The 27,939-nt window shown below is 46.4% G+C and overlaps 5 protein-coding genes across 6 annotated transcripts; 3 read left to right on the top strand and 2 right to left on the bottom strand.

The window, feature by feature from the left end:
* The first annotated feature begins 841 nt into the window (after positions 1-841).
* On the top strand, positions 842-2,515 carry FOXG_17436 (uncharacterized protein). The gene is made up of 4 exons (XM_018397441.1): positions 842-1,366; positions 1,462-1,766; positions 1,816-2,441; positions 2,492-2,515. Exons 1-4 carry the CDS (start codon positions 895-897, stop codon positions 2,493-2,495), a joined length of 1,407 nt encoding a protein of 468 aa, XP_018258427.1. The 5' UTR covers positions 842-894; the 3' UTR covers positions 2,496-2,515.
* A 7,824-nt stretch (positions 2,516-10,339) lies between these two features.
* FOXG_17435 (uncharacterized protein) lies at positions 10,340-11,110 on the top strand (the record flags this gene model as incomplete). Its single annotated transcript, XM_018397440.1, has 1 exon — positions 10,340-11,110. The coding sequence occupies one exon, from the start codon at positions 10,340-10,342 to the stop codon at positions 11,108-11,110; it is 771 nt and encodes a 256-aa protein (XP_018258426.1).
* A 914-nt stretch (positions 11,111-12,024) lies between these two features.
* FOXG_17434 (uncharacterized protein) lies at positions 12,025-14,688 on the bottom strand. The gene is made up of 3 exons (XM_018397439.1): positions 13,962-14,688; positions 13,447-13,878; positions 12,025-13,384 (listed from the first exon to the last, which is right to left on the bottom strand). The coding sequence occupies exons 1-3, from the start codon at positions 14,232-14,234 to the stop codon at positions 12,932-12,934; spliced, it is 1,158 nt and encodes a 385-aa protein (XP_018258425.1). The 5' UTR covers positions 14,235-14,688; the 3' UTR covers positions 12,025-12,931.
* An 8,664-nt stretch (positions 14,689-23,352) lies between these two features.
* On the top strand, positions 23,353-23,469 carry FOXG_22804 (uncharacterized protein; the record flags this gene model as incomplete). The annotated part of the gene is made up of 1 exon (XM_018403218.1): positions 23,353-23,469. The coding sequence occupies one exon, from the start codon at positions 23,353-23,355 to the stop codon at positions 23,467-23,469; it is 117 nt and encodes a 38-aa protein (XP_018258424.1).
* Positions 23,470-23,564: 95 nt separating this feature from the next.
* On the bottom strand, positions 23,565-26,916 carry FOXG_17433 (uncharacterized protein). Of its 2 annotated transcripts, XM_018397438.1 has the most exons (6): positions 26,669-26,909; positions 26,219-26,605; positions 26,129-26,160; positions 24,725-26,073; positions 24,408-24,673; positions 23,565-24,354 (listed from the first exon to the last, which is right to left on the bottom strand). In XM_018397438.1, the coding sequence occupies exons 1-6, from the start codon at positions 26,808-26,810 to the stop codon at positions 23,798-23,800; spliced, it is 2,733 nt and encodes a 910-aa protein (XP_018258423.1). In that variant the 5' UTR covers positions 26,811-26,909; the 3' UTR covers positions 23,565-23,797. The 2 variants fall into 2 exon arrangements, with proteins under 2 accessions (XP_018258423.1, XP_018258422.1); XM_018397437.1 differs by having other exon boundaries at positions 26,219-26,916.
* Positions 26,917-27,939: the final 1,023 nt, after the last annotated feature.

Raw genomic sequence — 27,939 nt, 5'->3', positions numbered from 1 at the left:
GCCGTTTATTATGTGGACGCAAGGATGTGGCGTCGATGCCATATTCTATCGCCCATTTTTACACAGGCGCCCTTATTCGTCAAAAACATTTTGGAATTTGTCAGTCTATCCATTTTGAACAAATGCCGCGTTAATTCGTCAAAGAAGTCTCAATCATCGATCCTAGCTTATTAGTCTTACCACCGTATCATTTGGTGCCATGGCGGGTCGAGAGTAGACTGTTTACTGTAAATGTCAGTTCGAGCCTCTCCGCCACGTGAAACGGTACTGTCACGGATGATACAGTAGCCGGCGATACGGCCCCGTCCCCGTGTCATGGCAAGCCTGGGGCTGCTACCAGCAAACATGTAATACAGCCCAGGCCAGCAGCACTGGTGGATTATGAATGGAGGGATTCAGTCTCTACCGGGCCAGCCTAACTGTGAAAAGTGACGGGATTAATGTCATCAAATGAGACATAATGCCCGGTCGTGGCGCCGCCATGACCAGGCATGACCAGGTAGCCGGGAACGCGCCTCGTGTAAGCCGCTTTTAATATGGCTATCTGCCAGCCCTATCCAGTATCAAGCAAACCATCAGCCCCTCCCTCATTACATTTCTCATTCTCTTCTAGCCGCTCCATCATCGACCGAAACTTGCCAACACATGTCCTAAATATTTACGATGGAGTCCCTTTGCCAAGTTTATCCCCCGCATACCATCTATAAGCCCCCTTCCTCGCTTCCATCTTCGCTACAGCTCGGCGGTAAGTTAATATAATGCACTTTATCGCTACTTCTCATGATTGCAACTATTGGTGGCAAAACTATTTCCCTTGTCTGATGTTGGTTGACTCATTCAGATCAAGCATTCGGGGTTTGCAAAGCTCCGCTTCAGGAGTTGACTACCCAAAATATGAACCCGGCCATCGTCTCTTCAGCCAAACGTGGGCCATCTAGCGATTGTCAGTATGACGAACGTGCAAAGAAGTCAAAGATTTCCCAAGAAAATCTTGAAGTAGACTCCATCAACTTGAGTTCTATCTTGTTATTACCGAACCCTGGTATACAGATTGGCTCAAGCAGTTCGGCTACCATATCAGAGGATAAGCCGCATGCCGGCTTGCAGGCAATGCCAGTACTCGAGCAAAAGGCATTAGAAGAGTCTGTGCTTAACGCCTTTGAATACAGCGACAATGTTATCGTATTGGGAGAGAAAATATTCCCTGTACCGATAGGTAGCGAGATCAACAGTTTTCTCAAGTTCAAACGCGCCCACCCCAATTCAGGAGGAAGAGCTCATGCTCTCACATATCCCCAACGAACCATACCAACCTGTTGGAACGTGGCAGTCCAAAAGCCGTCAGATCGGACCTTGCTAGCCTTCTGTACGTCATATATGGTCTACTGCATTCGAAGCGCTTGTCCGACGATGGATAACCCAGAGTGTGTTCTGTATATCTAACGTTTTGTCTCCCATTAGATTGGTTTGCTATCTGCACTGGCAAAAGTTTTATACACGAAACGAATCCATGGCTTGATTTCATTACATTCCAAAATAGTCCGGGAATCCGATCGGCTATTCTATGCCTTGCTGCTGTGCATCTTCACGACCATACCCCGGACAAAGAAAATGGGGATCGAGTGATCCACAACTATGCATTCGGCTATAGAGCCATCCAATTACACAAGCGCACTGTTGCATACCTCCGCGACCTCCTCAACTGCAAGCAAGACGGATCATCTATCGAGATCTTATCATTACTGATAATTCTTTCCACTATAGATGTTAGTAATGAATTTCCTCTAATATGAACTACATACACTAATCGATTAGGCCCTCCGGATCGAGCATCAAACGAAGGCTCCTTTTGAGCCAGCATGGTATCAGGGATTAAGGCTGGCGGAAAAGTACCTCGATAACATGGGGCAGAAACCCGCTTTCTTGGAGGAAGAATGCTGGAATCAGAAGATTCCAAAGCGTATAAGAGACACCTTGCCGTTCAACTTTAGGGAGTCCCCACCAACGAGCCCTCAGCACCCCCAGCCGACAAGCCTTCACATCTCTCAGGCCGTCTTGGTTGCTCGGGGAATCATCCTTACGCAGGTAACGTCGAAACTTCCACAGCCAGAAAGGTTTGTTCCAATAGAGGAAAGCCATCGATTTAGCTGGTTGTTACAGGCTTCATCTGAGGATGTCTGGACAATCCATGGAGGATGCGGCACTTCGCCGAAACTACTGCATATCATGAGTCAGATTAATTACTGTGCCACAAGGTTGCATCAGGATAACCGAAGTATTGTGGTGCCCCTGACAGCAAAGAAATTACTCCAGCTGCTATATGAGCTAAAATCCACCGAGTCGGCCGAGTCTTCTATTGACTCCACTACGAAGGTGATCGAACAAACAGCTTATGCTTGGCTTCTCACCGCGATCATCTATCTTCGATGCCGAGTGCAGAGGTATGGATGATCACGCATAGATCGCTCTTCCAAATAGTTAAGTTAACCAGCTAATAGGTACCCCCCGAGTCACCGATATGTGAGAAGGCATTTAGCAGCCCTAGCCAAATGCATACAAGCAGTCCCAGCATCTGGACTATTTTTCACGGCAAATGCCCCTATTCTCCCTGTATTCATACTTGGTCTATTGTCTGTAAAGAATAGAGGAGTTGCGCAAGACTGGTTTGAGACGGTACTTCAAGTGCCGGTTAGAAGTGTAAGCCTTTTCTCTTATTATATCTTATAAGATTCTTTTATATCATAGGTTGATTTATGTAAAGAATTATAGTTAACTTCCTTTAGACTGTTCCCCCTATCTACGAAGCTCTGAAGCGAACCTGGGAATGGAAACAGATATGGCCTTCAGCTAAAAACCTACCTCGTCTAATCCAAGAAAGAGAGCCTTGGTGGGAGAAGCTGGTTGATCGACTTCTTATTGAGACGGGAGGCATGCTATGTTTTATGTAATTCAGGCTCAACTCTGTCGTCTTCTGTTAATAGCATTCCCTAAAGTACATAATTATAAAGATCCACATACAAATATCTTTATTTCTTTGGCTGGTATAAATAAAACAGAGCGGCTAAGGTTAGCATTAATATCCTACAGTGCCAGGCAAGTGCCACTATTAGATCAAGACGTAACACGCCAGTGGAGGCGGTAGTATAGATAGTGTCTGGGCGATTTATAAAGCCAATGATTTATGTTACCTTAAAGGAAAGAGGAAACCATACCTTAAAGCGAGGTTATTCACCTATCATCTAAAGCAGGCTTCCTAGTATGAAAACCACAGCTGTCTTGGGCCGAGCCGCGGGCAAGCGAAAGTTCATGAGGAATTGATCCAAAGCAATATCAGGTATCCCACAGCGGATCGGAGTCGATGGAAGAGGGGGTGGCCATATTTTGGTGCCAAGTCCGATCTCGACTAAAGCATATTCTCAATATGCACTATACATGTTAAGGCTACGTGATATGGTTAGAAGGAGTAAACATCATCATAAGAGAGCCCGGAAGAAGCCATAAATCTTAATAGATTGATTAGTAGGATGTCTGTGGCTGATAATAACCTGATCTGGGCCTCCGGCAATTTGGTAAGCCATCCAGGGACTCTCCGGCTGCATGGTACTTTCCCATGCGTAACATCTCGGGGATCTTCGGGGGATATATCCGAAAGGGCCCGTGCCCCGCGTAGGACAGTGACCAACAGTATTTCCGGCAAATATAGACAAAAAAAGGAGCGGGCTCCGCCACATATCAGTACCGACTACCAATCCTTGTCTCGGAAGGTATCCCTTTGAGTGGTACAGCCCTTCAGCGGGGTTGCGACAGGGGTGTAGGGCTGATTAAAATAGATAAAACAGACAGTACTTCTCCCTACATACTAACATATATGATGGTAAAAGTCCTAGCAGTTTTAATCATTATAAAGAGCTACCTTACAGACTCGGCAGCCGTACCAGGTCTGCCTAGTACCCTGTACATACCAACCTTGGGACTTAGCAAAGTGGAGGCGAGTGACCTCCTGAAGGGCTGTACCGCTTAAAGGGATAGGATGCATGCCGAATTGTATAGAGATCGCGGGAGGTGAAACGACCTTCTCCGCGGGATTAATAAATAACAAAGATGCCTGGGACGGGACAGAATAGTGACTGGTCATTGTTCCTCAGAAATCTTTTACCTATCACAGGAGCTTGGCGCCTGTTCAAGGTCCCCGCTAGAGTGGCTGGGGCTGGAATGGGAGAAAATATGCATTATTTAAGTCTAGACAGTCAGGAAGTGTTAGTATAAAATGGCCATTACCCCTGCAAATTCGTGAGCGGCAAGCTACCCCCTTGTTAACCGGACTTGGGCTCCGTGTATTCATCCTTGTCAGGCCAACTTCACCGAGATCAACGGTGGTTAGCGAGTAAACTTGTCACGGGGCCACTAATTGACCCACTCTTGATGCGCGACAATGGACTCTTCTCGACCTTTCAATCGTCCGTCAGGCGTCTTGTTCAAGGCTCCAATTTCAATACCCTGCTCATGTCCTCTCATGATGGGTGGTACAGTCCACCAATGGGTTTCATCCCGCCTCTGCATCAACCTGGCAGTTGCCTATCATAATTCCAAAAGTTCAGGGCCTGCGAAGGTTTGTAAAACATCAGTCTCAGAATTGTCAGCATTGGTGGGAGACCCCGGTGCGCATTAGCTCAGCCCCAGAAAGGCAAATTGCCACCCCTGTCTGAAGCCCCATCTTCTTACCCAGAATCCCGGTTGCTGCAACTAATCTGTCGGGGAAAGCCAGCGGGATAACTTGGTATTACCGGCGATGGCTGAAGCCGGAAGCATAACAGATTATCCTTTGAAAGTACTATCTGTGGCGTACCCTGGCCTTGAGACTTTCCTACCTTTGAAGGGCAGGTGGTTTTTCTTTTGTTGCTGACGCACCGAGACTTTTATTTGCTTTTGCTCCTCCTCGAGGAGCCTGTCCAATCATGGTAGCTTGTTTTGTTGTCTTTCATTTCTTTCCTACTGAAAAAATGAGGTGTCATACGAGCATTCAGCTGTAATCATTACCAGGGCATCACCTGGGATTTTTATATCTCTCTTCCGGTTCTCTTGCACTGTCTGCCGTTAATTGGATAGAACGTTAACAGATCCATAAAAGCATTGACCTTTTTCATCTGCGACCCTCCTGTTTCCTCTCTTCAACCCAAGATATTGTTATCTGACTTGCGAGTAGAGACTAGTTCTCACTTTCGCCTTTCATATAAATCATTACTTTACAGAAATATCTACTTTCGGATTTAATTTCTTAGTATACTTACGTAAACATAAACACGAATGAGATTGACTCCGACTTGAGTAAAATGTTTATTTACGAGGAAAGAAAGAGAGCTTTTGGGAAAATTCTGGCGCAAGCCATGTATACAATTATTATGAAATGATACCATTCCTACAAAATGAGAATCTTATAATCACTGCCCCGCAACGTCTTTGCATCTGCGTCCGACAATTATATCACAACGACTCTCGTCTAAACCAAAACCGAGCCGTACCACCAATCCTTGGCAGACAACAAAAATCTCCACCTTAACCCAGGGTTAATACCTTTTCGATTATTGGATTAATAGCCTCTTTGCATTCCCGATCTGAAGGCATACCTGTGGGCGAAGACGTTTCGGGCATTGCGGCCATGTTGACAAACTGGAAACCTTGCGGAACAGGGTTGTCGCAATAGATTTGACCTTGTCGACGAAGCCGCTGGTACTGCTTCAGCCTCATCGCTGTTTCAAGCATGTTCATTCGGTGGAGTAGCAGGTAACTTCGGTGGTCATCGGACGGCTCGCAGCACCGCCGATAAGCTAGGGTGGACGTCCATTCCCTTACCTGCTAATCAGGGGACGGGGTTTGATCCTTGTCATGGACGTGCATACACTTGAGATGGCCGTCAATAAGCGAATGATCCAACCGTCCGCAACGCGCTACGCCCGAAATTAGCGGTAGTAGTGGTAGGGACATGATTGAAAGCAAGCAAAATACTCTTCAAGAACCTATTTCTGTGCTCTGTCTTTAGTAACAGCAGCAGCCTGCCTTGGGGTGTAGCCAGGTGTTCTGGGGAAGACTGACGTGTTGCTGGGGTAATGACACTGTGCTTTTAATTAGCTGGTGAGCCACTGGGCACTCACGCGGGTAGTTTTCTAACGGAGCGTGACAATATAAAACATAACCTAGGATTTCAATGCGCCCTCTCCCATGAGACTGTTGAGGGCGTTGGTGGCAGCAACAAGTGGTGGCAGTGCCTGCACGAAGTCGACACGACTACCAGGCTATCTATGGCTGCCCGATGCAGACGATGAATCATTTCCTCTCTTTTCCGTCGACATCTATAGGGGTCTCTTCTTTGGTGATGACCCCCTGGGAGGGTCGGGCACGCGTCGGGAGAAGTAAACAGACTGCCAACGATGTGATCTATCGATGTGGGGACAAAGAGGGAAAATTTAATAGGTAGTATCAGCGAAGGCTCTGATTGGCCAGATCCACTCCCCAAGGTAGAATACAAAGAGGCACTTGTTAGCAAAGCAGGTTAAATCCCGGATTTTATATGATAGTAAATATATTAAATATTATTTTAAATCCGGTCTTTATATTTATTTAATTTAAAATAAGATCTTAGTAAATTTAATTAATTTATTTAGCAGTTTATTTAATTCGATTTGATTTATAGGCAGCGCTGGTCATGGGCCTTTGAGGGAGAGAGGATGGGCAGTTTTAGGTCTTGGTACAAGGCTATTAAAATAATGTGGGTTCCCTAACTTTTATTCTCTCCTTAGTTCCCTACACCTGAGGATTAACTGCGATATTGCCTTCTTTTTTGAGGCCTGGCCATGTTCCTCCCATGCGCTGGGGTCCCCTCGCGGGGGTAAGAAGAGTCTTGCGTGTAGTGAGCAATGTGATGCTCTTCAGCTTCTGCGGGTGATTCTTAGTCCCCCGGCACCCTCGCTTGCATAAGCTCATCAGGCCGTCCAGTCTAACGAGGCATTAAAGTCCTGACAGCCGCTGATGATGCCTGTTAATAAAGTTCAGATTATGTGTACATAGCGTCTCATGATGCCCCAAGCAGTCCGGCAGTCCGTGTTTCGAATCGCGCTACTCGCGGTATTCTTTACGGAGATTCATGAAGGCCCCTAGCGGCTGCTATCAAGAATGGTTGTCGAATCTCATGTTACGATATATGTAACCAACGCTCAAAACTCGCAATACCGTATCCTTTGAGTATGATATGGACCAGCATAACGAATCTGCATCCTACTATGAGATTCGGATCCATGAAAGCGGCCCCACGTTATTAGAAAGACCGGGCCGGGCTTATCAGTACAATCAGTTTGCGTCCATGGCCTGCGAACTTCGTCATCTAGTGGAAGGCGAACTTTGTTGCCTTTAGACCTCTGTTGCTGGGAGATGTACCCCTTGATTTGAAGGCCAATACTGTGCATGGGTCTGGCACAACACCAAGTGCTAGGCACTGGTGGGAGTCATCTACGTCGATACCAGGGAAAGGGTTTGTTGTTTGGCGAGTTCCGCCCTGGAATTGGCATTTAACACATGCGAGTAAAGGAACTAGGCGATCGAAGGGCCCAAAACGGGTGTATATATTCGTAGACCTCCCCAATTTCCATCATGTACCTTCATCCCTTAACTATCGACGAGCGTTTTGACTTTCATCTGCTTAAAACTATCACCCTGGTACTGCCTACGATCAGCATAACCTTCCAATAAACCCCCTACCTAAGAGTTTGCCTCGGGAAATCCAGGTTGCCTTAAAGCTGTCTTGAATCCTGACGAATCTGGATCAATAGTCCATGATGTCAGATTTAATATAGAACAGTCCCATAACTTCCCCTCTTTGCTCATCTTTTCTCCTTCATACCTGTCTTCTCAGAACTAGGGCTACGGATGTCGAACCTGAGAGGCAGGGTCCGGAGCCGTGATGAAGAGCACCAGGCGACTCTGCAGCTCAATGTTTTCCTGCAAAAGACATTCATTCCTCTGCTCTAACATCATAATATAATCCATTGCCTTTTTGAGGATCATCGTCTTGCTAGGATTGCGCTGGGGAATTGACCTGAGTAATGCTATCTCCAGGAATGCTCGGTCTTGCTCGTCCGCCGCGCTGGACGGTCCTTCACTTCCATGCCGAAAGGATGCTAAGGAGAGTGGAGGATGACATTTATGAATCGCCACGGGCTTGTTGATTACGTCCGTGTGGTACCAGTTCTCGATCAAGCTGGGAACTGTCCCTTTGGACAGGTAACTGGGCGTGAGACAATGAGGGGTTGAAGCGGACAGCGATGATGGCTTGTAAGGCAACGGCCTCGAATTGCCTGAAGGCTCTGGCCTAGGCGAACGACAAGGTGAGGGAGCTTCGGATGATAAGGATGCCGGAAGCCGCTTCTGCTCTTGTGATAGGGGAGCGACAGGTTTAACGCCAGGGCGATCATGATTTATTTCTCCTCGGTCTTGTTTTGCTGATTCTATTAGACAGGCGGCTTGAGCGGTTGGTGATATATTTGGCTGCGGCAGTGCAGTGAGCTGCAGCCATCCAGGCTCCATGATTATGTGAAACTGGTCGAATAATATATGCTAGCTTAGTTATTATTATGATCCTCCTACTGCTTTTAGTAGAGTGGTTCTGACATACTGAAACCTGGGCTTCAAAGAGTTTCTTGCGCAAGAGCTGAACCACCTTGCGTCTTAATTGAGCGTGGAAGCAAGAAATTTGGCTAGCTAAATGCTTCCAAATGACCTCCAAAAGAAGGGCCTTAATGTTGGTAAAAGAAGTTATAAGGTGGACTATCCATCAAGAAATCGGGGCTAGTGATCGGTGTTCTGGCCCCTTTGTCTGAAGCGGAGCATGGGCTGGCGTTTCCAAATAATTTAACATATACTTAGCCATCACCAAGATGGCCACAGAAAGGTTCATGGCGAGTGTGACATCGTCTGTGTTGCCATCGATGGAGAGGCCATTGTGCTCTGCTTGGGCATGGATCTTGACAAATCTTTCACTGCTGTTCGTGGAAATAATGAGGGTGTGATAGGGTGTTATGATTTCTCCCCCTCCATCTCCCTGGATGGTTTGAGATATGCAGGGAATAAAAGTGACAGAGAATGATTGGAAAATGGGCAAGCTCGTTGGAAAAAGTGGCATGTAGTCTTGAAGTTGCGGCCTCATATCATCATCAGATTGCGTGAAAGGGGGGGTCCGACGTTATACAGCTGGGAGGAGTCACAACCAGTTCTAGTACCTACAGGTAGTGCAATTATCGAACGATGTCGACAATAGGGCATGCGTGTTCGCATTGCAATCATGCATCCCCCAGATGTCGACTACCTGGCCGAAAGACGGCATTTTAATCAGATCATTCGCAGTTGCGAGGCCGAACAATGTCGACGGAGGGAAGTGAAGGCTGCCGAGATAAGCACAATGGCTTCCCAATCCATAAAATCCTAGGCGACGCCACACTCGACAGATGGCGATGAAGGGTGAGTAGCCCGAAGTTAACGCTGATAAGAGTGAGGAGCGCAGGGTTATGAAGTCGGGATTGTGCTGGCATGATGATGACGCTGGATTGGGCACGCGTAAGTGGCCAGGATGACACCATAATGACACCTGCACCCTCTCCTTTCTCTAGCGTAGTGTCGATTCTTGAACGCACGCCTGATGAAACCAGTTCAAGTCCTCGCGGATATCCACGGCTACCAAACTTGCATACGTCTTGCGCCCCGGTCTCGAAGATGAGAACAGAGCCTTCTAATAAAAAATGCTGCATGATTGCCAGGATTGATCGACTTATGCCCCAGCAATGCGCCACAGCAACACCGGAAATCTCCAAGCGAGGGGTTCACGGTACGAATGGTGGCACTCCCACGGTCCTTAGCGATGATCAATACTTATTGAAGACATAACACGATCGCTGACTCCTAATTTCAGTAACTCTCAACTTAACGAAGAATTCTGGGGCAACATTGAGATGCATAAGTGCTGTGAGGTCTGGGTTTAGTACGTGATCGACAGCCGAGAGCTCAATCAACAATCAACGGGGTTTAGCCAGATCTTCAGGTGGCGTTAAAACTAGCCACTGAAGCCATGCTTGGGTAACAACATTTCCAATTGTTCCCCCGAAGCGTCTACCTCTCACTTTTGATTTTCGGTAGGCTGGACTGCTCCATGGTGAATGGCTAGCTTTCAACATTTTTGATATCTTATCACTCATCTACCTCTGTAAGTGGGAGTATAAGAACATTTGTGATCCTCGCTTACTATCCCCGCTTCTCTTGGCCCTTATTCTCACGGGTTTCCTAGGAAGTTGTTTACAGTATGAGCGAGTCCCATCGCAACATGCCCGAACTGGGCATTGGCGACTTTTACTTCACCCCAACTTCACAAGACGAAAGCCCCTCCGTGACATCGCTCATTGAGACCCTTGGCTTAGAACCACACATTGAAGGTGGTTACTTTAAAGAAACCGACGTTTCCGTCGCCTCCGTTTCTTCACCATATCCTCCTGAACCCCTATCTGAGGAGACTCTTTGCCTGACGGATGGTCTTCGTTCCAACCTCGGACCGCTTTTCCGCAGACTTTCGACCACCATTTACTACTATCTCACACCCAACCGCCCACAGTGTTATTTCCACCGTACCCGCAGCCGCATAATCCATTCGCTTCATCTGGGCCGCGGTCGGTATGTGCTCATTAGCCCCGACGGACATGTTGAGACATATGTCGTGGGACGCAATCTTGAGATGGGCGAACGGCTTCAATGGGTTATTGAAGGAGGTATCTGGCAGGCCAGTTACCTGCTTGATTTCGAGGCTGGCGAGAGCGAGGGACTGTTGATTTCCGAAACTGTCGTGCCAGGGTTCGAATACGCTGACCAGGAGTTTCTGTCTGAGGCGGGTTTGAGAAGCTTGGTACAGGCTGACCAAGCAAGAAACCTGGAGTGGTTAGTCCGAAAGTGCGACAAGGTCCCTATGACAAACCTGGTAGCAAACCGGGAGCGAAGCACAAGGTCTAAGAAAATCCGGGTTAACGACAGCAGAGACTATCCTCCCTCCACCATAGTGCCGCCAAGGAGAGCTGAGCTGTAAATATTTAACCCGAAGGTTATAGGACGAGAGCATTAACAGGATAAGTGTATGTTTAAATATCTATCTTTTGTGTGCTATATGACTTGTTGTCGTTGATACAATCATTGCAGTTCAGACAAGCTGATATCTCGGCACCCACGCCCACACGCTAGCCGACCTTGATGCTGGTGAATTGGCTTCCAATGTGAATGAAATGTCTAGTGGTGCCTCATGAAGAATTTTAGTATGAATGGTCAAGGATACTGAGGCAGGGCATTGCAATACCATGACCTTGAATACCCGGCCATCTCTTGTTTCCTCAACCTCCGGTCGCCGAGTAAAGGTCTGAACCACAAACTTCACAGGCAACGATCATATGCTAATATTTTAGTCGGCCGAAGGTCTCTGTTTAAACTGAAAACCAGTATGGGTGCTATTGTTTCGGGTAATGGCAGAGGCACGACTTGCTATAAGCCGTCTGGGACTGTCTCACTTCGATCGAGGGAATACCCCATGCCCTTCAAAGCCTTCCGGATATATAATTTTTCAAACTGCGAGTACTGGCTGCAAGAGAGTTGCATGGCAATGTCAGATATACTTGTGATTAAATGGAGAATAAAGCACCTTGTATCAAGTGGTTGGCATGACCAACCTTGATGGAGGTCTGTAGGTGTGAGTTCTACCTCACTGGGTATACCTCTCCGGATGCATCGTACGGCTACTCTTACTACAAGGGGGTCTGAGGAGATTTTATGCCGTAAACGGAAAGTCTCTCAACCATTTGATGAACGCTGGGGCAGTTACCAAAAGTGGGAATCAAATAGTAGAATAGCATACGAAATGAAACTTTGCTTCAACAACGCAAGACGGACGGGGAGGAATTTGAGTTATAAGAAACTATGATGTATGTATCTACAAATAAAAACAACCAATGGCCCGGTCTTAAGTTACCCAGTAAAGAGAAAGATTTAGAACTCATCATAGGTGAGAAAACTGCGCGAGCTGGTTTGATTTATTGCTTTTGCCGCCTTTCGTTCCTCCTTTCTTTTTTTGTTTTCATTGGCTTGAATACAACCTCTGCTACTACTCACAACCTTTCCACCACTCAACAAACTCCCTCCTCCTCTCCGTAAATCTCCTCCACCACGTTTCTCATGTTACTAGAAAAGATGTCATAGATAGTGAGGCTCAGACCCGGTTACCATCTATGCTGGCTTGCAACTAAAAGCAAGTGCCTCTGCCATCTAGCCGTCCAACCTCAAACAAGTTGAAGTCTTTCATATATAGCGTGTTAGCATGAAGAAGGCGTGGAATGTGAATTCCTCCGGGCTTCTATCTGGATGTGGCTCAATGTTTTCCTTATGACGTCGCATTCATCCTTTCAAAGCCTCCTCTATAATCCGAGCCGCTGCCATCACAAGGCTCTCATGTAATCGTGGAGCAACCACCTGAATCCCAACCGGCATCCTCTCTGATGTCGCTGCTGAGTACTGACGATATATTTGTGCCTCAGTCTCATTCTTCGGCTCATACACTTCCTTAGCCAGATCCTGAGCACCGTTCCCCTCACCCACAAGAGCTGCAGCCGGTATAGCAACAGCCGTATACTGCAGTAAGTTCCAAATCGCCGAGTAACCCCAATACCTGCTCGTGCCCAGCAGGGGCGCAGTGCTCGGAGTCACTGGCGAGACAATGACATCAACGTCAGCCCTCCTCCAGTGCGCGGCATATAGCCGTTTAAAAGCGTCACGTGTTGCCCTTTGTGTTTGCAGAGTCGAGCCAGCTTGAGAGTCACTGGTCTCGCGGTCATTTAGAATCCACTCGGTGAAGTGTTCCAGGGATTTAGACCCTGCGTAGCAGTTTTTGCGGGATGTCGGCGCTAGCGTCTTCGAAGTAGTTCGAGGCAACGATCCTCCAGGCTTTGGCATGGTCCCATGGCGTGAAAGTCTTCACTTGCACAGAGGCCTTGCACCTCAGGCGGGATCTCACCTTATCCATGACTCGTCGTATGGGCGGCAGGGGAGAGACAACACCGTCATCAAATAGAATGCCGACGCGTAAAGATGCGGATGGGTCAATTTGCCGGCCGATGGCTGGGCTCAAGATATCACTGGGAAAAAGAAAGATGTCCTCAATCCACGGGGATGATGAAGAGTATGCTTTGCAGAAGTATTCGAGGTCGCGTAGAGACCTGGCGAATGGGCCCAGAGTGCCTACAATAGAACCACATCCTGATGTATGAGTCATGACTCCTTCGCCACTGATCCGACCAGGGCTGGGTAGAAGGCCGTAAATCTGTCAAAGTGTCAGAATCCTTATTGGCGGACCATAATTCGCCTCAACCATGGTGAACTTACACCGTTCAAAGCTGCCGGGACTCGAATCGAGCCTCCAACACCAAGAGGTGATCCCTTCATGGCCATCAGAGCTCCCTCTCCGCCTGTGCTGCCACCAGCTGTGAGCTTCCTATTCATGGGATGAACCGTCGCACCGTAAATGTTATTGGACGTCTCAAGATGCATGAGAGACCGGGACTGATTCGTACGAGCAAAAACAACAGCACCTAATCTCTTGAGACTTTGGATGACATTGGCGTCTTCCGCGCTGAGGTTTTTCACCAGTGCTACAAAGCCAGCGTTTGTGCAGAGGCCAGAGACGGCGATTTGCTCCATGACGGAGATAGGGAGGCCATGAAGGGGGCCCATTGTGTGGCCTGTTCGGGCGAGATATTCGTCGCAAGCTTTTGCATCATCGACTGCTTGAGAGACTAGTTCAGTCAAGCAGTTTGTCTGTGTAACTTGATGAGCGATCTGCCAAGCTGCTTGTGCTGCACCATAATGGTAACAAGGTGGGCTGGTCCAACATGACTTACACATTGCTGTGCAATCGTAGCCCGCTTCCTGAACGCAGTAAGAAGTGCCCGAGCGGTAACTTGTTGCTTGGCCAGCATCCGCAGTAGATCCGTGGCATCGAGGTTCTCAGTCAAGTCAAGTTCCAGGTCTGTGAGAAGCCCACATGATCGAGGGACAGGAAGGACATTCAGTGGCAGAGACGCTAGGTCCTCGGGCTTCAGAAGAGCGCTTGGCTCTAGGGAGGAGCTCCTCGCGGCTAAGGCAGGTTGAATACGTTCTTGTAGAGTTGACATGTTTGTTAGATAAAGCAAGGGATTGAGGGAGTTCGAGGTCTGCAGACTTGGTCGGGGGAAGCTGCCCAATTGGAGAGGACATCGAGGGCAGCAAGCTTTATAGCCCCATGAATCGGCAGTCGGCCTAGCAGTAGGCTGGATAATTCGGTTATCGGGAAGCGGGCAAAGCTTCTCGTCAATCCCGCGGTAACCTCCAGCTCCATGGGCTTTCTCTAATCAGATATCGACATTCTGTCAGCCTTCCCCACCAAAACAATACCACTTCTTGCACAGTGCGTATTCGGTCCATTGATGCCAAATCGGTGTATTCGTGTTTTGTTGTTATTTTTTTTCTACCCCTGAATGGTCTACTGTTTCTATGTATAATCTCAAGACCTCTTGTCGCACTGAGCCTGCTAAAATGATCAAGGGTCAGGTAAATGAGACTGAGCAGCAGTGTGTTGATGGATTGTTGTTTGAGGTGGTTTCTGGTGCGGGGTACTCCATCCCGCAGAGGTACTTAAAGCATATGGCTAGATTACTAATGCAGTTGTTTCCTGAGACTGTAAAGATTATGCCTATCCTAGTATACTAATTACCCCCTATATCAGGTCTAGATACAACTCTCTCCTGTAAAAACATTTTTCTTTGGCACCTGTTATTAGCATGCTGCTAGGGCAGAAAGTTATTATAAGCTAAAATAGTAGTGTAGATAGCTATAGGGCTAATAAGGCCCTAATAGCTGCCTAAAGAAAGGCATTTAAAGAGTTAACCTTTTTTATAATACTTATTCCTAATAAAACTAAGCTTTGTATACTCTTTATATTACCCTAAGGCGCTTTTTCCTGCGCGGTATTTACGGCTTCTTCTTACCCCGATATTCCGGCTACGTGAGCCTTCGACATTCCGGGCTCTGCGCTAGTAGGAGAGTAACACTTGGGGAAAGGGCCTGCGAAGCTCTCTGTTGATGCGAGTAGATATTGCAAGTGTTCCAGGTAGAGTAGGATGCGATAGTAATTATAGATAGTTTAGCTTAGTACGTCCTGTGCTCTTCTAGGAGACTTTTCAGGGCCAATGGCCCCCTGGACAAAAAATATATATACATATATACATCAGGCTTGGATACTCTCGTGAGCGACGAAGCGGAGGAGGAGCCTAAATATTCTAGACCAGGTTCACAAAGAAAGTATTATATAGTTCTTATTACCCGCCCTCAGGACCTGGAATAGATACTTATAGATAGGAAAGAATACCAGGAAGCCGCTTGGGATCTTTTAGGCTAATCAGAAGACTCTACCCTCTTGGCTTCAACCAGGAAGTCTAAATCGATGAGTAAGACTTCTATTGCATAGTCTGTCGAGCCAAAAGGCTCTACTGGCAGAATCTTATCGATATTTTCTCCGATAGTAACTCTGTTTTTAAAGCTGTACCGTGGCTAAGGTCTCCAGGGACTTTTTAGCCGCTACTACTGCAGGTTAACGATGTTATCTATGAATCTCAGATAGACAAGGCGAACGCACTCCGACGAGCCACGCTGGAACGACGAACCGCGGAGGACGACATCACAGGTCTTATCCAATAGATACGGGGCCAAACCCAAACTTCTTGCATAGGACTCCATTATTCAAGAAGTCAATAAAAGAGTTCGTAGTATATTCAGGGCATACGACTGCAGCATGTGATCCTGATATTTGAACGTGCGCCCCAGATTAATCTCCGCGGGTTTTACTAGTAGATTGCCTAAAGATGATCACAGGGCTCTACAAAGTTCGAACGAACCTCTGGCCGCAGTTGAAAGTGACTCCCACAGGCATGTGATGCTCTATACTCATAGAAGTCCAGAAGTTACCCATAAGCCGCACGCCATGGAGGAAGGCTCACAGGCTTCGCACGGATGGCCTCCTCAGTGCAGAGGCCTCTCTTCCCTGCCATTTAGTGCCTGAGATCCGCTCCTTGTGGGTAGCGAACGTGATCTCTTCAGTATTGGCTGCGAGGCCGTTACCGATTCCCTGTAGGTCCACCCATTGATCTGGATTGATCTGTCCGTTAAATTGCTTTGAACTGCCATCGTATCTCTAGACGCGTCATCGGATTCGTAGTGGCTGCCACTAGGCTCTTCTGTGTCTGGACCGACCCCGCATGTTGCACGTATGATTAAGAACCTGACCTCACCTCAGGTGATATGGTCAGGCCAAAGAGAACACTATTTGAACATTAGTGTGGATGAGCACCAAGATTATGGTGTCGGGAAAAAGCGGCAGGACAAGCTAGAACAATGTATCAGACCACCGGTATTTCGACTAACCACTACCTGACCCCTCACCCAATACGCAATCGAAAAGCCGCCAACAAGCGTCTGAGCCATGGTTCCATTATGACCTTTGACTTGTCCGTGATGTGGTTCAGTTCACCGTGGTGCGTTGTTTATGGCGGAAAGTTACGACCATATGTTCGAGAAATCATTAATAGAAGCCGTAACTGGTCCCTGGATACGAGGGAATAACGCGAAATGCAGCCTTCATATTTCATCATATTCTACTGAGAACTACCAGAATTCCAACAGAAAGTCGATATGGAAAGACGATTCATCCCTTACCCTCCTCCAGGTAATTCAACCAGTCAGAGAAATGCCCCCGCCTCGGGTTCGCTTATACCATTCCTTGGGGTAATAGGCTGTATCATCGGTCTATTATTAGTAGTTATTATTTTGTATGCACTTCGTTCCAAGTTTTGTGGTCTATATCCATATTAATAAAGCCAGGTTTATTATAAAATCGCGATATACAGTCCATCTACGGATGCTCAACAACGCAAACCCATCACAAAAATACGAGATAGTGAAGGGGTGGAAGAAGCAGGCAACGTGGGCTTTAACGCAGCCTAGTTCAGCTGAAGTCTGGTAAGTTCCAAGTTGAAATGAGAGATTTTCCTACCCGTACTGATATGGGTATAGTGCAATATGCATCGAAGTTCTTAGGGACCAGGACAATGTCCGACGATTAAAATGTAAACATGTCTTCCATACGGGTTGTATCGACTCCTGGTTCCAGAGACACCATGTCGATTGCCCGTTATGCAAGTCAGTATTCATTCCAGACAGGCGCAGGGATCCTGAAGACGTTCCTTAGGCGGGGTTTCATCAGCGAGGGGTGATTTATACAGGTGTTGGGGTTTTAGTGATCGAAAGATATGGAGATCGAACCTTTGAGGGGTCGTGCAAAGCCTGCAAAATACTTGACAAGGGGTTTTTCTTTTTGCAATTCGCTCCCTCCTATACGCGAGGGACGTATATTTCATTACTATTTAGTATATGAGGGTATTGGTACGTAGGGCTGAGTCTTACTTACCAATGTTATACGTATTCTAATCACAGAGGTAATCCAAATCCAAGAATGTGAGCTGAAGCTTATACTTTTATTATGGCTGTATCTTTGCCCAGGATGCACTTTCGATCAGGGCGTTAAGTATGGGACTCATAGTGTGCGTATCAACGACTTCAACCAGTAAATAATGAGAATCATAAGAGCTTACATTTCAGGCTGATAACCTCTGCGTCGCACCCATGCCTACACATACCAATCTTCAGGTGTGTCCATTACAGAACAGGCGTATGTGGCTTTGGTCGTCAAGACCATATTTTAAAGCCTGTTTGCGCAAGGGACACGGCAGCTCACCCACGATCAACGCCTTCCAGGCCGTATACTTATTACCGCCGGCTTCAATTATAATGACATAGCCCAACGATTAGGGTTAACCTCAAGGCAGGTTCAGTAAGTTGCAATTGCTCTTTTCACTACGCCTAGACGCCAGTCGGGTCGGCCTAGCTTGCTAACAGACGCCCAGGCCAAGACCAAGTCCTCCCGTCCTTCTTTGCTAATGGACTAAAATAGCCTAGGTCGAAATGATCGAATTCGTACGCGCCTCGAAGACCGGTTGCCGCATGTCCTATCGAAGGGTCTTTCAAGCCCTCAGTCAGGACTGCTCTACGCTATCCGCTATGCCTCAGCCGCATTGGCTTGAACAGATATGCATTCTACGAGCCACGGATCACACGCTAAGAGTCATATCGGCTGGTCCATTCATCAATGGAAGTCTACTTTATCCTCTAACGAGGCCTCGACTAGAGCTGGAACGTCCACGAACATGGGTAACGCGAAGGCGCGGCCAAGCCCTCGATCCAACCAGCATCATTGAGCGTGAATGACAACGTCGCTGAAAACTTTCCAGAGAGGATACTATAGCATAGGTCGCGTGAGGTTGCCAATAATCCTTGGTATAGTATTGGCCGGCCTTCTAGCGTGCGACCTTGCTTATCTCAGTTCTGCATGCAACTTAACTCGGAATGCATACCTGCGATGTTGACGGGAAAGTTCAATCGGCAGGGTTTAAATTAATTGACCAGTGCAGCGGTCGATTCGCGATTGTGAATGCTTTGGTACCCTACTTCCTCAGAGAAGAGGATAGTTGGTTGGCTAAGTCAAGCGGTTGACTGCCTTTGGTATAGACCTTAGGGCTAGAAGAGGCATGTTCTATAATAATATGTAGCGATCCGAGGCATTGGGTTATTATTGTAGCTGTGGTTCTGGACCTCCTGATTATAACTTTGTAGCATTGTTTGCTAGCATAATAAAAGAATCGTCCAGATCATATCGCAAGCTGCGCAGAGGGTGAGATTCAATTGTGAGACGGTTTGACCAAGGAGCAAAACCTCTTTCAGACCGACTTCAACTACTAAAACCATGCATTTCTTTCGCGATGTGACAAGCTGAACACGGTAATTGAGCTCTGCAAGACATTGAAACCTTTCCCGAAGGTCGCAAATCCACAATCCAACCAAGGCCAGATTATCAGTTTATCGGACAGCTCGGAGAGACGTAACGCATTACCAACTGAGGCAAAACATTTACACGGCGCTAGCTCTGTCCCTAATAATGACATGTGCCTTAAATGTGACACATGGCATCGAAATATACATCACGCTCAGCATGGGATCACCCCTTTTCTACCAATATCAGAATCCAAGGCATGATCCCAAAAAATATCAAATTAAACAAATACAGCACTTGAGCTGCTCCCGTCCACCCCTCCTCACTCTTTTTTGCAGGACCACGACCTCCCGCAACTTTGCAGCCCATGAATTCCACACAAACCATAAATCCCAACCCTAATAGTCCAACTGCCATTCTTACACGTGCTTCGGCGGGGACCTTATAGCGGTTTACTAGCCAATTCGCCCAACCAATAACAGCGATAAACATAAGTGGTGCCTCAATAATTTCGGCATGTGACGGAGGGAGATTGAATTTGGGGATGACGTATAGGTGGCGGATGGTACCAAAGAAGAAGCCTGTGGAGAAGACAACGCCGAAATAAGTAAATGCCAGGCGACTTATAGTTGAGACGGGAAGATTGGAGACAATTTTGGCGCGTGGAGTTTTAATGTTCGGCGCCATGCTTTTCGGAGATGATGAATGTTTGAATTACGAGTAGAGTTTGGTATTGCTATACAAAGCATGGCATACAACCGACTTAGAAGTTAGGAAAGAGGGGCATGAGTTATTCTGCTGGGAGTATATGCCAAGTTATAGATTGAGGCATGATCTGACTACATCACATGAGGTCCACCGCGAGACAGACCCACTCGACTCCACAGCGCCCCCCTTTGCTTCCTCCGTGATGGCACGGACCGCAGACATTTATCGAAATAAACGCAGAAGCCCAAACCAGACGTGAACAGATTATACACGACAAACCAGGCACTCTACAAGTCTACACAGATGGGAGCGGTATCCGTGGTCATATTAGAGCTGCCGCAGTCTGCACCACCAACTGGGAGATTCGAAGCATATACATAGGTCTGTCATTGGCATTTTGCGGTTGCGTGCATATATAACATATAACGCATTAGTTCTTCGCGGTGGCCACGTTGCTGTAAGCCTGAATGTTTTATTCATAGATGCACTGCGGTTAGAGAAGCCTCGTGGGTCATTTTCGTTCTTCCTTTGAGATCATGATGATAAGAGTGTGACTTGCATTTCAGTTAATGAGTACATGCTTTAAGCTTGTCCTAACTTCTACTGAGCTCTGAATAATTCATCTTATATAATTCTATAGCTACTTATTATAATGGTTGTTTAGCCAGATGCCACATTTTTGCATTAGATTGAATTTAGGGCTGTTTTGGCAGCGTGATATGGTTGGGAAACGCGTTCCAAATTGCATATGCATGGTAGGGCTATGCGTCAGAACATGATAGTAGATACTGGATTTTGGGGCATACCCACCGCTAATAGAAAGTAAAATTCATCTGTGACAATCTGGTGTAGGGTAGTGGTGCGGGAAGATCTGAACTTTTGCCATGATATTAGATGATTGCATGATGCATTTGTAATATATCAATTGTTTGAACTTAAGAATGCATGAATTAATCTGATTGAAAGGAAGATCTCGACAATTCTGGTTGATTTGATTGGAGTGATTGACTGATTGAGTTAACCTGTGATGATTGCTGGTTTCTTCTTTAGAAAAGTGCAGCTTAGGGGCAGCTTGCACTCTTTGCAAGAGTCCAAAGCCATTACGACAGTAAAGTCGGCGAAAGACAGATCGATTTTAGATTGCCGCCGGAATATCTTTGCAGGGCCTGGAGTGCAGGTGACTGCCAAGGGTGGCTATGGAAGTGACAGCAAGGAAAGGAATAAATTGTCCTCGGCTGCATGTGACAACCAGCTAAGGTGGGAGGCTAAAGGAGGAGACACACTTCTCTGCAAAAAGTGCTAAATACTATCATCAGGTTTCAGAGTTAGAGGAATGCTAATCATGGAATTCCAGTCCTCCTACCTGGCGCAGTACTATTGCATCCTGCTATAACTGGCGTGTTGTAAAGGTGAGCTCAGATGCCTCGATATATACTTACTAGTAAGTCTACTGGCGGTGACGAGAAAGATTATCTCGTGGCCATTACGGACATAATCTGCTATGTTGAAAAAGATCAGAACGAGATATATAATAATCTGAAGAAATTTGAAGACAGACCAGCCCATTCTCAGGCCGAGTTCTGCTTCTATCACAAGCTCAGTAGAGGATACCTTTGGTTCAACAAGGAAGCAGATATTATACGTACGTAGTCACCTTTAGGTTCACGAATCACACCCGCCAAGCTTCAGGCTAATTAATAACCTCAACACCTGTTATACTGAAAGATTTTCGGAAAAGCGAGTATGAAAGTTATGACTATACCTATCTAAAGGCAAGGGGGCCAAAAAGGACCTTTAGTTTAACTGAGCCTAAGGGCGGCAAGGTATAGTTATTTTTACTACATGGGATCCTGCTTCCTAATGCTAAAAGTCGACCTAGAGCAAGTTGACTTATTATAGCTCTGGTACATATGCCGAATCTATAGGCCTTAGCTAAGCATAAGCATTTAGGTCATAGAGAACAGAGCATATAAAACTACAAATTGTGACATTGAAAAACATATTGGCGATGTCCCTATAAAGCAGGGGACATCTTACTGTAGGACGCAATTGCAACCCTGCTTCCTAAAAAAGAACGAACAGCCTGCCCACGTTCGAATCAGGCTTGTTAATCACCGGTCTTAGTCAAGAGACAGAAGTGGCAATTGACGTTTACAGCGAATCCGAGGTGCTTGAGTTACTGGGTGAGATTCGTAGGGCACAGGAAGAAGAGGGCGCTGTAGTGGCGGATAAGGGCTGAAGAAGCCTTATTACTGGTGACATAGATGTTAAATTTACCGAGCCATTAGTCTTTATCCTGCGATATCAGCCCTGGAACCTCGATCAGGACTAGAATTTCCAGGGAATTAGCCCTTGTGTCTAGCTATTAGCTACTCCTATTATGTAAGAAGTAAATGCTATTTACCTCGACTGATAACTTTTGGAGCCTAAAGAAATAGTTGTGATATCCTATAGCATAGAAAAGTCATTCAAGCCATCGACTCCGGATTTATTAAGTTACTAAATAGGGGAAGGGGAGGGGGCCCCTTTGGTTAAAATGAAGCTCTTCAACATGAATTGTCTGTTATGTAAGTCCGGCTGACCATATGGGCTTATTTACACCTGCCTTTTTAGCGATTTGTTGAAGTTTTGGACTTGGGGGTGGTGCTTTGATTAGGATTGATGTTTGCTCGTGTTGGTTGCAACTTGATAAGAATTTCTCTTGCTATATGAATTTATAATGGAAATGCTGACTGTTGGTTAAGAATCCTTACTTATTAATTGTTATAAGGCAATATAAGAGGTTCCTTATACATCAATAAGGAAATAGCAGCGCATAGTAATACTAATACCTTAAACCTACGAGAGTAGGCTACCTATATAGCCAACTATCTGTTACCAGTAGTCGTGGAGAAGCTGGGTTTAGTATATGTAGACGTTGTGCAGCGCTGCGTTAAAGGCACTGTTAATAGCAATGGCCCTATTACCCAGGAGGGATATAAGGAATACTTAAAAAGTCTTAATACAAAGGTAATAATAAGACTAGAGCTGTGTTTGCTTAATTAGAAGTCTGTGTTAATTAAAGGAAGAAAGCTACTAAAGACAAATGCACTCTATTAATTGCACTAGAATACAGCCACCTAGAGTTAATATATATTAAAATATAACTATAGCTCTAAAAATACCTTCTTATATTAGTTGCTTTATAAAATTATAGAGTCTCTTTTAAAATCTTTGAAAATTGAATCTTAATACTTAAACCCTTAGTATTCTTAGTAGATGTTTTTAAGTAATGTAATTAATTACAATACAGCAGCCTCACAGTTTACAATTTCTATGTTATTGCTGGTGTAATAAAAAAAAAGGACATTAGGAGTAACTTGGTGATAGAAGGAGAAGACGTTCGATGGGAGGTTTCTAGTGGCGGTCAACTGAATTTGTTTTAGTTTGTGCGCCTTGGAAGAAACCACGTCGACATATGCACCTCTTAATAGATGCCTCAGTCGACAAATAAAAGCCGCACTCCAATTGGGAATCTGGCATTAGTGTTGGCGAGGAGAAAGAAAACTTATTAGTTGCACATGCATTGTCTCTCTAGTCGGGCAACTGCATGCACGCTGCGGTGGTGGTCAGCACGCTTGCAGTTGGGCAGACTGGGCTTCATTCGCCACAAAAGTAAATAGTATATGCCCGACCACGAACCTATCTGGAGTTGCGCTGGCATAACACGTCTCAGGGAAGATGATATGAGAATCGAGATCGAGGTCGTTGCACACGATCCCGAGGGTGCAATAACGGCCTAGGGGCGCCAACAAGATAATGAGGAAAAGGAGGTTAAAAGGCCCACCTTCTAATGGCGCGAAGAGAAGTGTACACAGCTAGTCTCGACTGGATTAAAGTTTAATAATGCATTAAGCTTGACATAATGTTATTATATCTAAACTATCGCGGTGAATAGCAAACGGCAGGGCCCAACAAAGTTCAAGGGAAAAGTAATCTGCTTAGGATCTATACAGCTTAATTGGTCCAGTTATGAATTGGCCAGTGATGAGATGCTTGATACGACTACGTGAGCATCAGATATACAATGCCAATCGTCGGTCCAATCCAGTACTATATCCTCTGTATATCTTAATATGGCAGAAGGTTAAAGTTAAAGTCATAAACAACAGGATTAAGACCATTCCCAAATTCGCCGAGCTCATCAAAGTCCAGATTTCTGACTGCAACATTTCCAGGATCTAACAGCTCCAAGCTAGCAATTGGATCCTCTGTACTTGTATCGTGAAAGTCTTGTGCTGCCTCGGTTTCGACAATGGGAAGCTCGCGGTGTGAATTTAAATAGTCTGGCTCATCCTGAAAAGCCAATGAGGGAACAGACAATGTCTGATCTTGAGATTCGGCCAGAACCTCGGTGGCTGGGGCAGCGCTTGTTGGGAGATCCCTGTGCTCGGTTGGGGGTAACAGGCTTGGCAAGACTTCGTCAAACGCATTCCAGACTGCAGAAGACACCATTTCAAAGAGTGAACGCTCAGATACTTCAGAGCTAAACTGAAATCCTGGCATACTTCGTACATTGGCGTTTATGTCTCGTATCACACGGGCGGGGACCTCCTGTCGAAGAAAGCTGCGATATTGAGCTCGCGTTTCTGCAGTCATGGGCGCCTCAAGGATTTGCAAGTCACAATCTATACACAGGTCAATGGTACAATTCCAAGTAAGTGTCCCAGATAGAACTTACATGGTGATGGTATATCTTCGGTTCTCGGAAACAGAACCTTGTACATATGCTTCCACTTTTCCTCTTCAGAAATATTCTGAATGCCTCTCCTTGACTTGAGACGCTCTTTAGTCTCGTTATCGATACCTGGCATTTCTCTAGATGGACTGACGACTTCGCAAGCCGGGTCCTGACGGAGATGGGCATCAAGTTCTTTCTCCGTCTTGACTATTCTAAAACATCTCTTGCAATAAATCGGTGCTTTGTGAGATCTATAAATATGCTCCCTATTATAGTCAGCAAATCGTGTCTTGACTTTAGTAAGCAGGCTTGTGCACTTTATCCGATGAACGCTTGGCCAGCCTTTTTGGCACCGAGGCCATCTTTCTCCGGGGTATTCTTTAACAAACGGGCAAGCGAGATTTGGTACTGATCCCGGTGGCGCGCTTTCTGTCTTGCGACGTTTTTCATGATCGTCTCCGTTTCCTCTGCCGCCAGCATTGATATTGTCACCTTCACTCTCTCTATCATCGATTCCCCTCTTTTTGCTATTAGCATCACTTTCAGCCGGTGGGCCATTTTGACCACTGGATTGTGTAGAGTCAGAAGCCCCTGAATTCTGATTGAGTCCTGGTGAGCAAGTTTTCACCCAGTCGACAACCCGTTGGACAACCAGTGCGGTGACCGTATCTTTCAAGGCGGTCACAGAGGCTAGGAGGGCTGGGTCCAGAGAAGAAGCTAGAAAGGCCTCTTCGAAAGACTCATCCGTTTGCCGTGAGACGTCAGACATGGACTCGTCGGTTTCGCTTGTATCAGTTTCAGTCACAGATGTGTCTGGAGTCAACCCATGTTCCGTATCATCCTTACTAGAGAGAGCTGTAGAACGAGCATCAAGTGTGGTCTCGGTTCTCGTCCCTGTGGATGGTATCATTGCTTTCGCTGGATGACTCCGTGGGGTGGAGAGGTGACCTCTATCGACGTGATCATCCATACTCAGTCTACGCATCGACTCACTCGGAGGTCCTGCATCTGAGAGTCGTTCCTCAATGGTACTCAACTCTTCGTCGGGATTCTCCTCAACCTGAAGCTGTCCACTAGCAAGCTGCCACTGTACTTTTGGTGTATTGAATGATGAAGAGAGGAGTAAACCTTTGTTCAAACGACGCTGCTGGGCAACCCAACCAGCCAAAGCCACCTGATCAGACACAGTCAACGAGCTGTCCTTGGCTGATACAAGTGACGCGATCGAATCAGTGGGCTCTGATGCAGCAATGAGATGTTGGTATACTGGAATATTTGCTGATGCCGAGAGTCGTTCCTTGGTTTGCGGGTCGAGGTACGGGATAGGCGGCACGGGAGTCTTGTCATGATCTCGATGGTTACGTAGTGATTCTCGGTATATGTTGAGAGATGAAGAAGATGACAGGGTCTTTCTGAAAAGAGATCGTCGACGAGAAGGCGTGGAACTGGCCCTGCCAATGGACGAGTCGTACGTGCTAGCAGCTGAAATTATAGAGGAAGGCCGTGTAAAGCTAAAGGTGGAGTCTCGGGCAGACGTCGAGGCTTGGAATGTGTCCTCGGAAAGCCTTCGTAGAAGATCGAGTTCGGATGGGTTGTATGTAGCAAAAGAAAAGTTTTGACCATACTCAGGGATGTCTGTATCGCAAGTTGAAGTCACCGGTTGACTCTGAGGCAAAATGTCAGCACTTGGATCAGTGTAAAATAAAAAAGAGGCTACATACCAGGCTGCGCCGGCGTATAATATCGTCTTTTTCTAGAACACAGTTAACATAGTCAGAAAATAGGTAGGTAGAAATTGAGCATGGATTCACCTTTCAAATCTGCATTGTACGGGCCCAAGATCAACGCAGATGCCGGCCTGTTGGCAACATCGTATTGGCTACCCACTCCCGTAAGCTCACCCAAATGTAGTGGCAGGATAGGCGTCGAGGTAACTCGTTTCCTTCTCACTCCTGGATAAGCCTTGATCCATCGGCGATGGCTTTCGGATTTGGCTGCGGGGCCCTCTCCATCGGTCCCGTCTGTCTTTGCTGAGAATGAGACTGTTTGGTCTACAGGGTGTTGTTGTAACCCGGTCGGCACCACCTGGACCACGTTTTGTATATTCGAATCGGTAGAGCTATTATCCCTTGGAGTATCCAGGTCACTGTCCGTTGTCGGCGAGGAATTTCCATCCTTCCAAAGAACCGCCATCTTCTCTTTGAGGGTATTAGACATCAACCGGGAGGAAGGCCGTGCTTTGGCATAAGAGGGGAGCAAACCCGGGGCTTTGTTCAAGTAATGTCTTCCTTTGTGCTTGAGGCGCTCACGCAAGGATCGGGGCTTTGCATCCGTGGTTTGTTGGCTTTTTTCATGCCTGGTCCTGGGTGTCACGTCGGCAGCTGGCGGTATAGACGAGGACATGGCGGGCGGGTATAATAGTGGGCTTTTGCAGGGCCAAGGCAACAGCGTAACACCTACACGCTACAATTACTGGTAAAAAATTAAAATGCGAGGTTTTCGGGGTGAGTTGTACAAAGAGAAAAAAACGGCAATTGTAAAGTGGCTCCATGTCTGGCTAATGCTACTGACCGCCCCTGGGTCGCCTTGAGCGGCCGGCTAGGCGTTCTTGTTGAGCCATGGTTCGCAAACTGCAGCCTACAAGGCGCTCTTTAAGACGACTTGCATGTCCCGTCACCTCATTTGGGGGGCAGAGTTATCATAGGCTAAGCAGGGGTAGAGAAAAAGGGTGGTGGGGTTCGTCTGCAGTTTTGCGCATGCGCATAACTCGGGATCGCAGAACAACAGGCCGCAAATATTCACTTCTGTAGAAAGTAAAATAAAGGTTGAGCAAAAGTATATAGTAAATAGCAGTAGCTGGGTCACAGTCTTCATTGCGCATAACGGAAAGCTAGCTAGTAAATGAGTATGCAAGGTAAAATATAATATGAGACTTCAAGCTGGCATATAAAATCATGTGAGGTCTTTACGACCGGAGAAGTTCTGCAATTTGGAAGAGATTAACCTGACAAAAGTTTTTGTAAATACTGTGATCTATTTCATTTAACAATGCCAACCTCATCGTCAAATGTTTCGATAGTACCAAATCAGGGGTCATCCTCCTCTGTCACAAGGTTTGTCTGACATGCCATTGATTAATTAAACCACTTATACTGACCCGTCCAGCAATAACACCCCTAAAGCGTCCCCGTCTAGCGCTGGTCTCTCGCCAACTATGTCGCGCTTCCTTGGGGAACCAGTCTCTGTCAATACATACATTGCATGCGGAGGTAGTGGCTAAACGAATTAAGAATGTAACTACCAGTCGTTTACATTGAGGCCCGGCTGTGTACTACTAGGCTTCTGAAGCATTGAAGTGTTATCTATAGTGTATTTTAATTAGGAGATAAAACTCAGGATATAATATCAACCAGCTAAATAATAATTATTATATAATCAAGCAAAAGTGCCAGCATAAAACAACGCTTTTAACATGACTGCAATTCCCTAAGACTATGTATATTACTATCTTGCCAATTCTTGATCTTAAACA

Source organism: Fusarium oxysporum, genomic scaffold (genome assembly GCF_000149955.1).
Source record: "Fusarium oxysporum f. sp. lycopersici 4287 supercont2.49 genomic scaffold, whole genome shotgun sequence".
In the NCBI taxonomy this organism is placed as follows: domain Eukaryota; kingdom Fungi; phylum Ascomycota; class Sordariomycetes; order Hypocreales; family Nectriaceae; genus Fusarium; species Fusarium oxysporum.
This window is presented reverse-complemented; position numbering and strand designations above follow the sequence as displayed.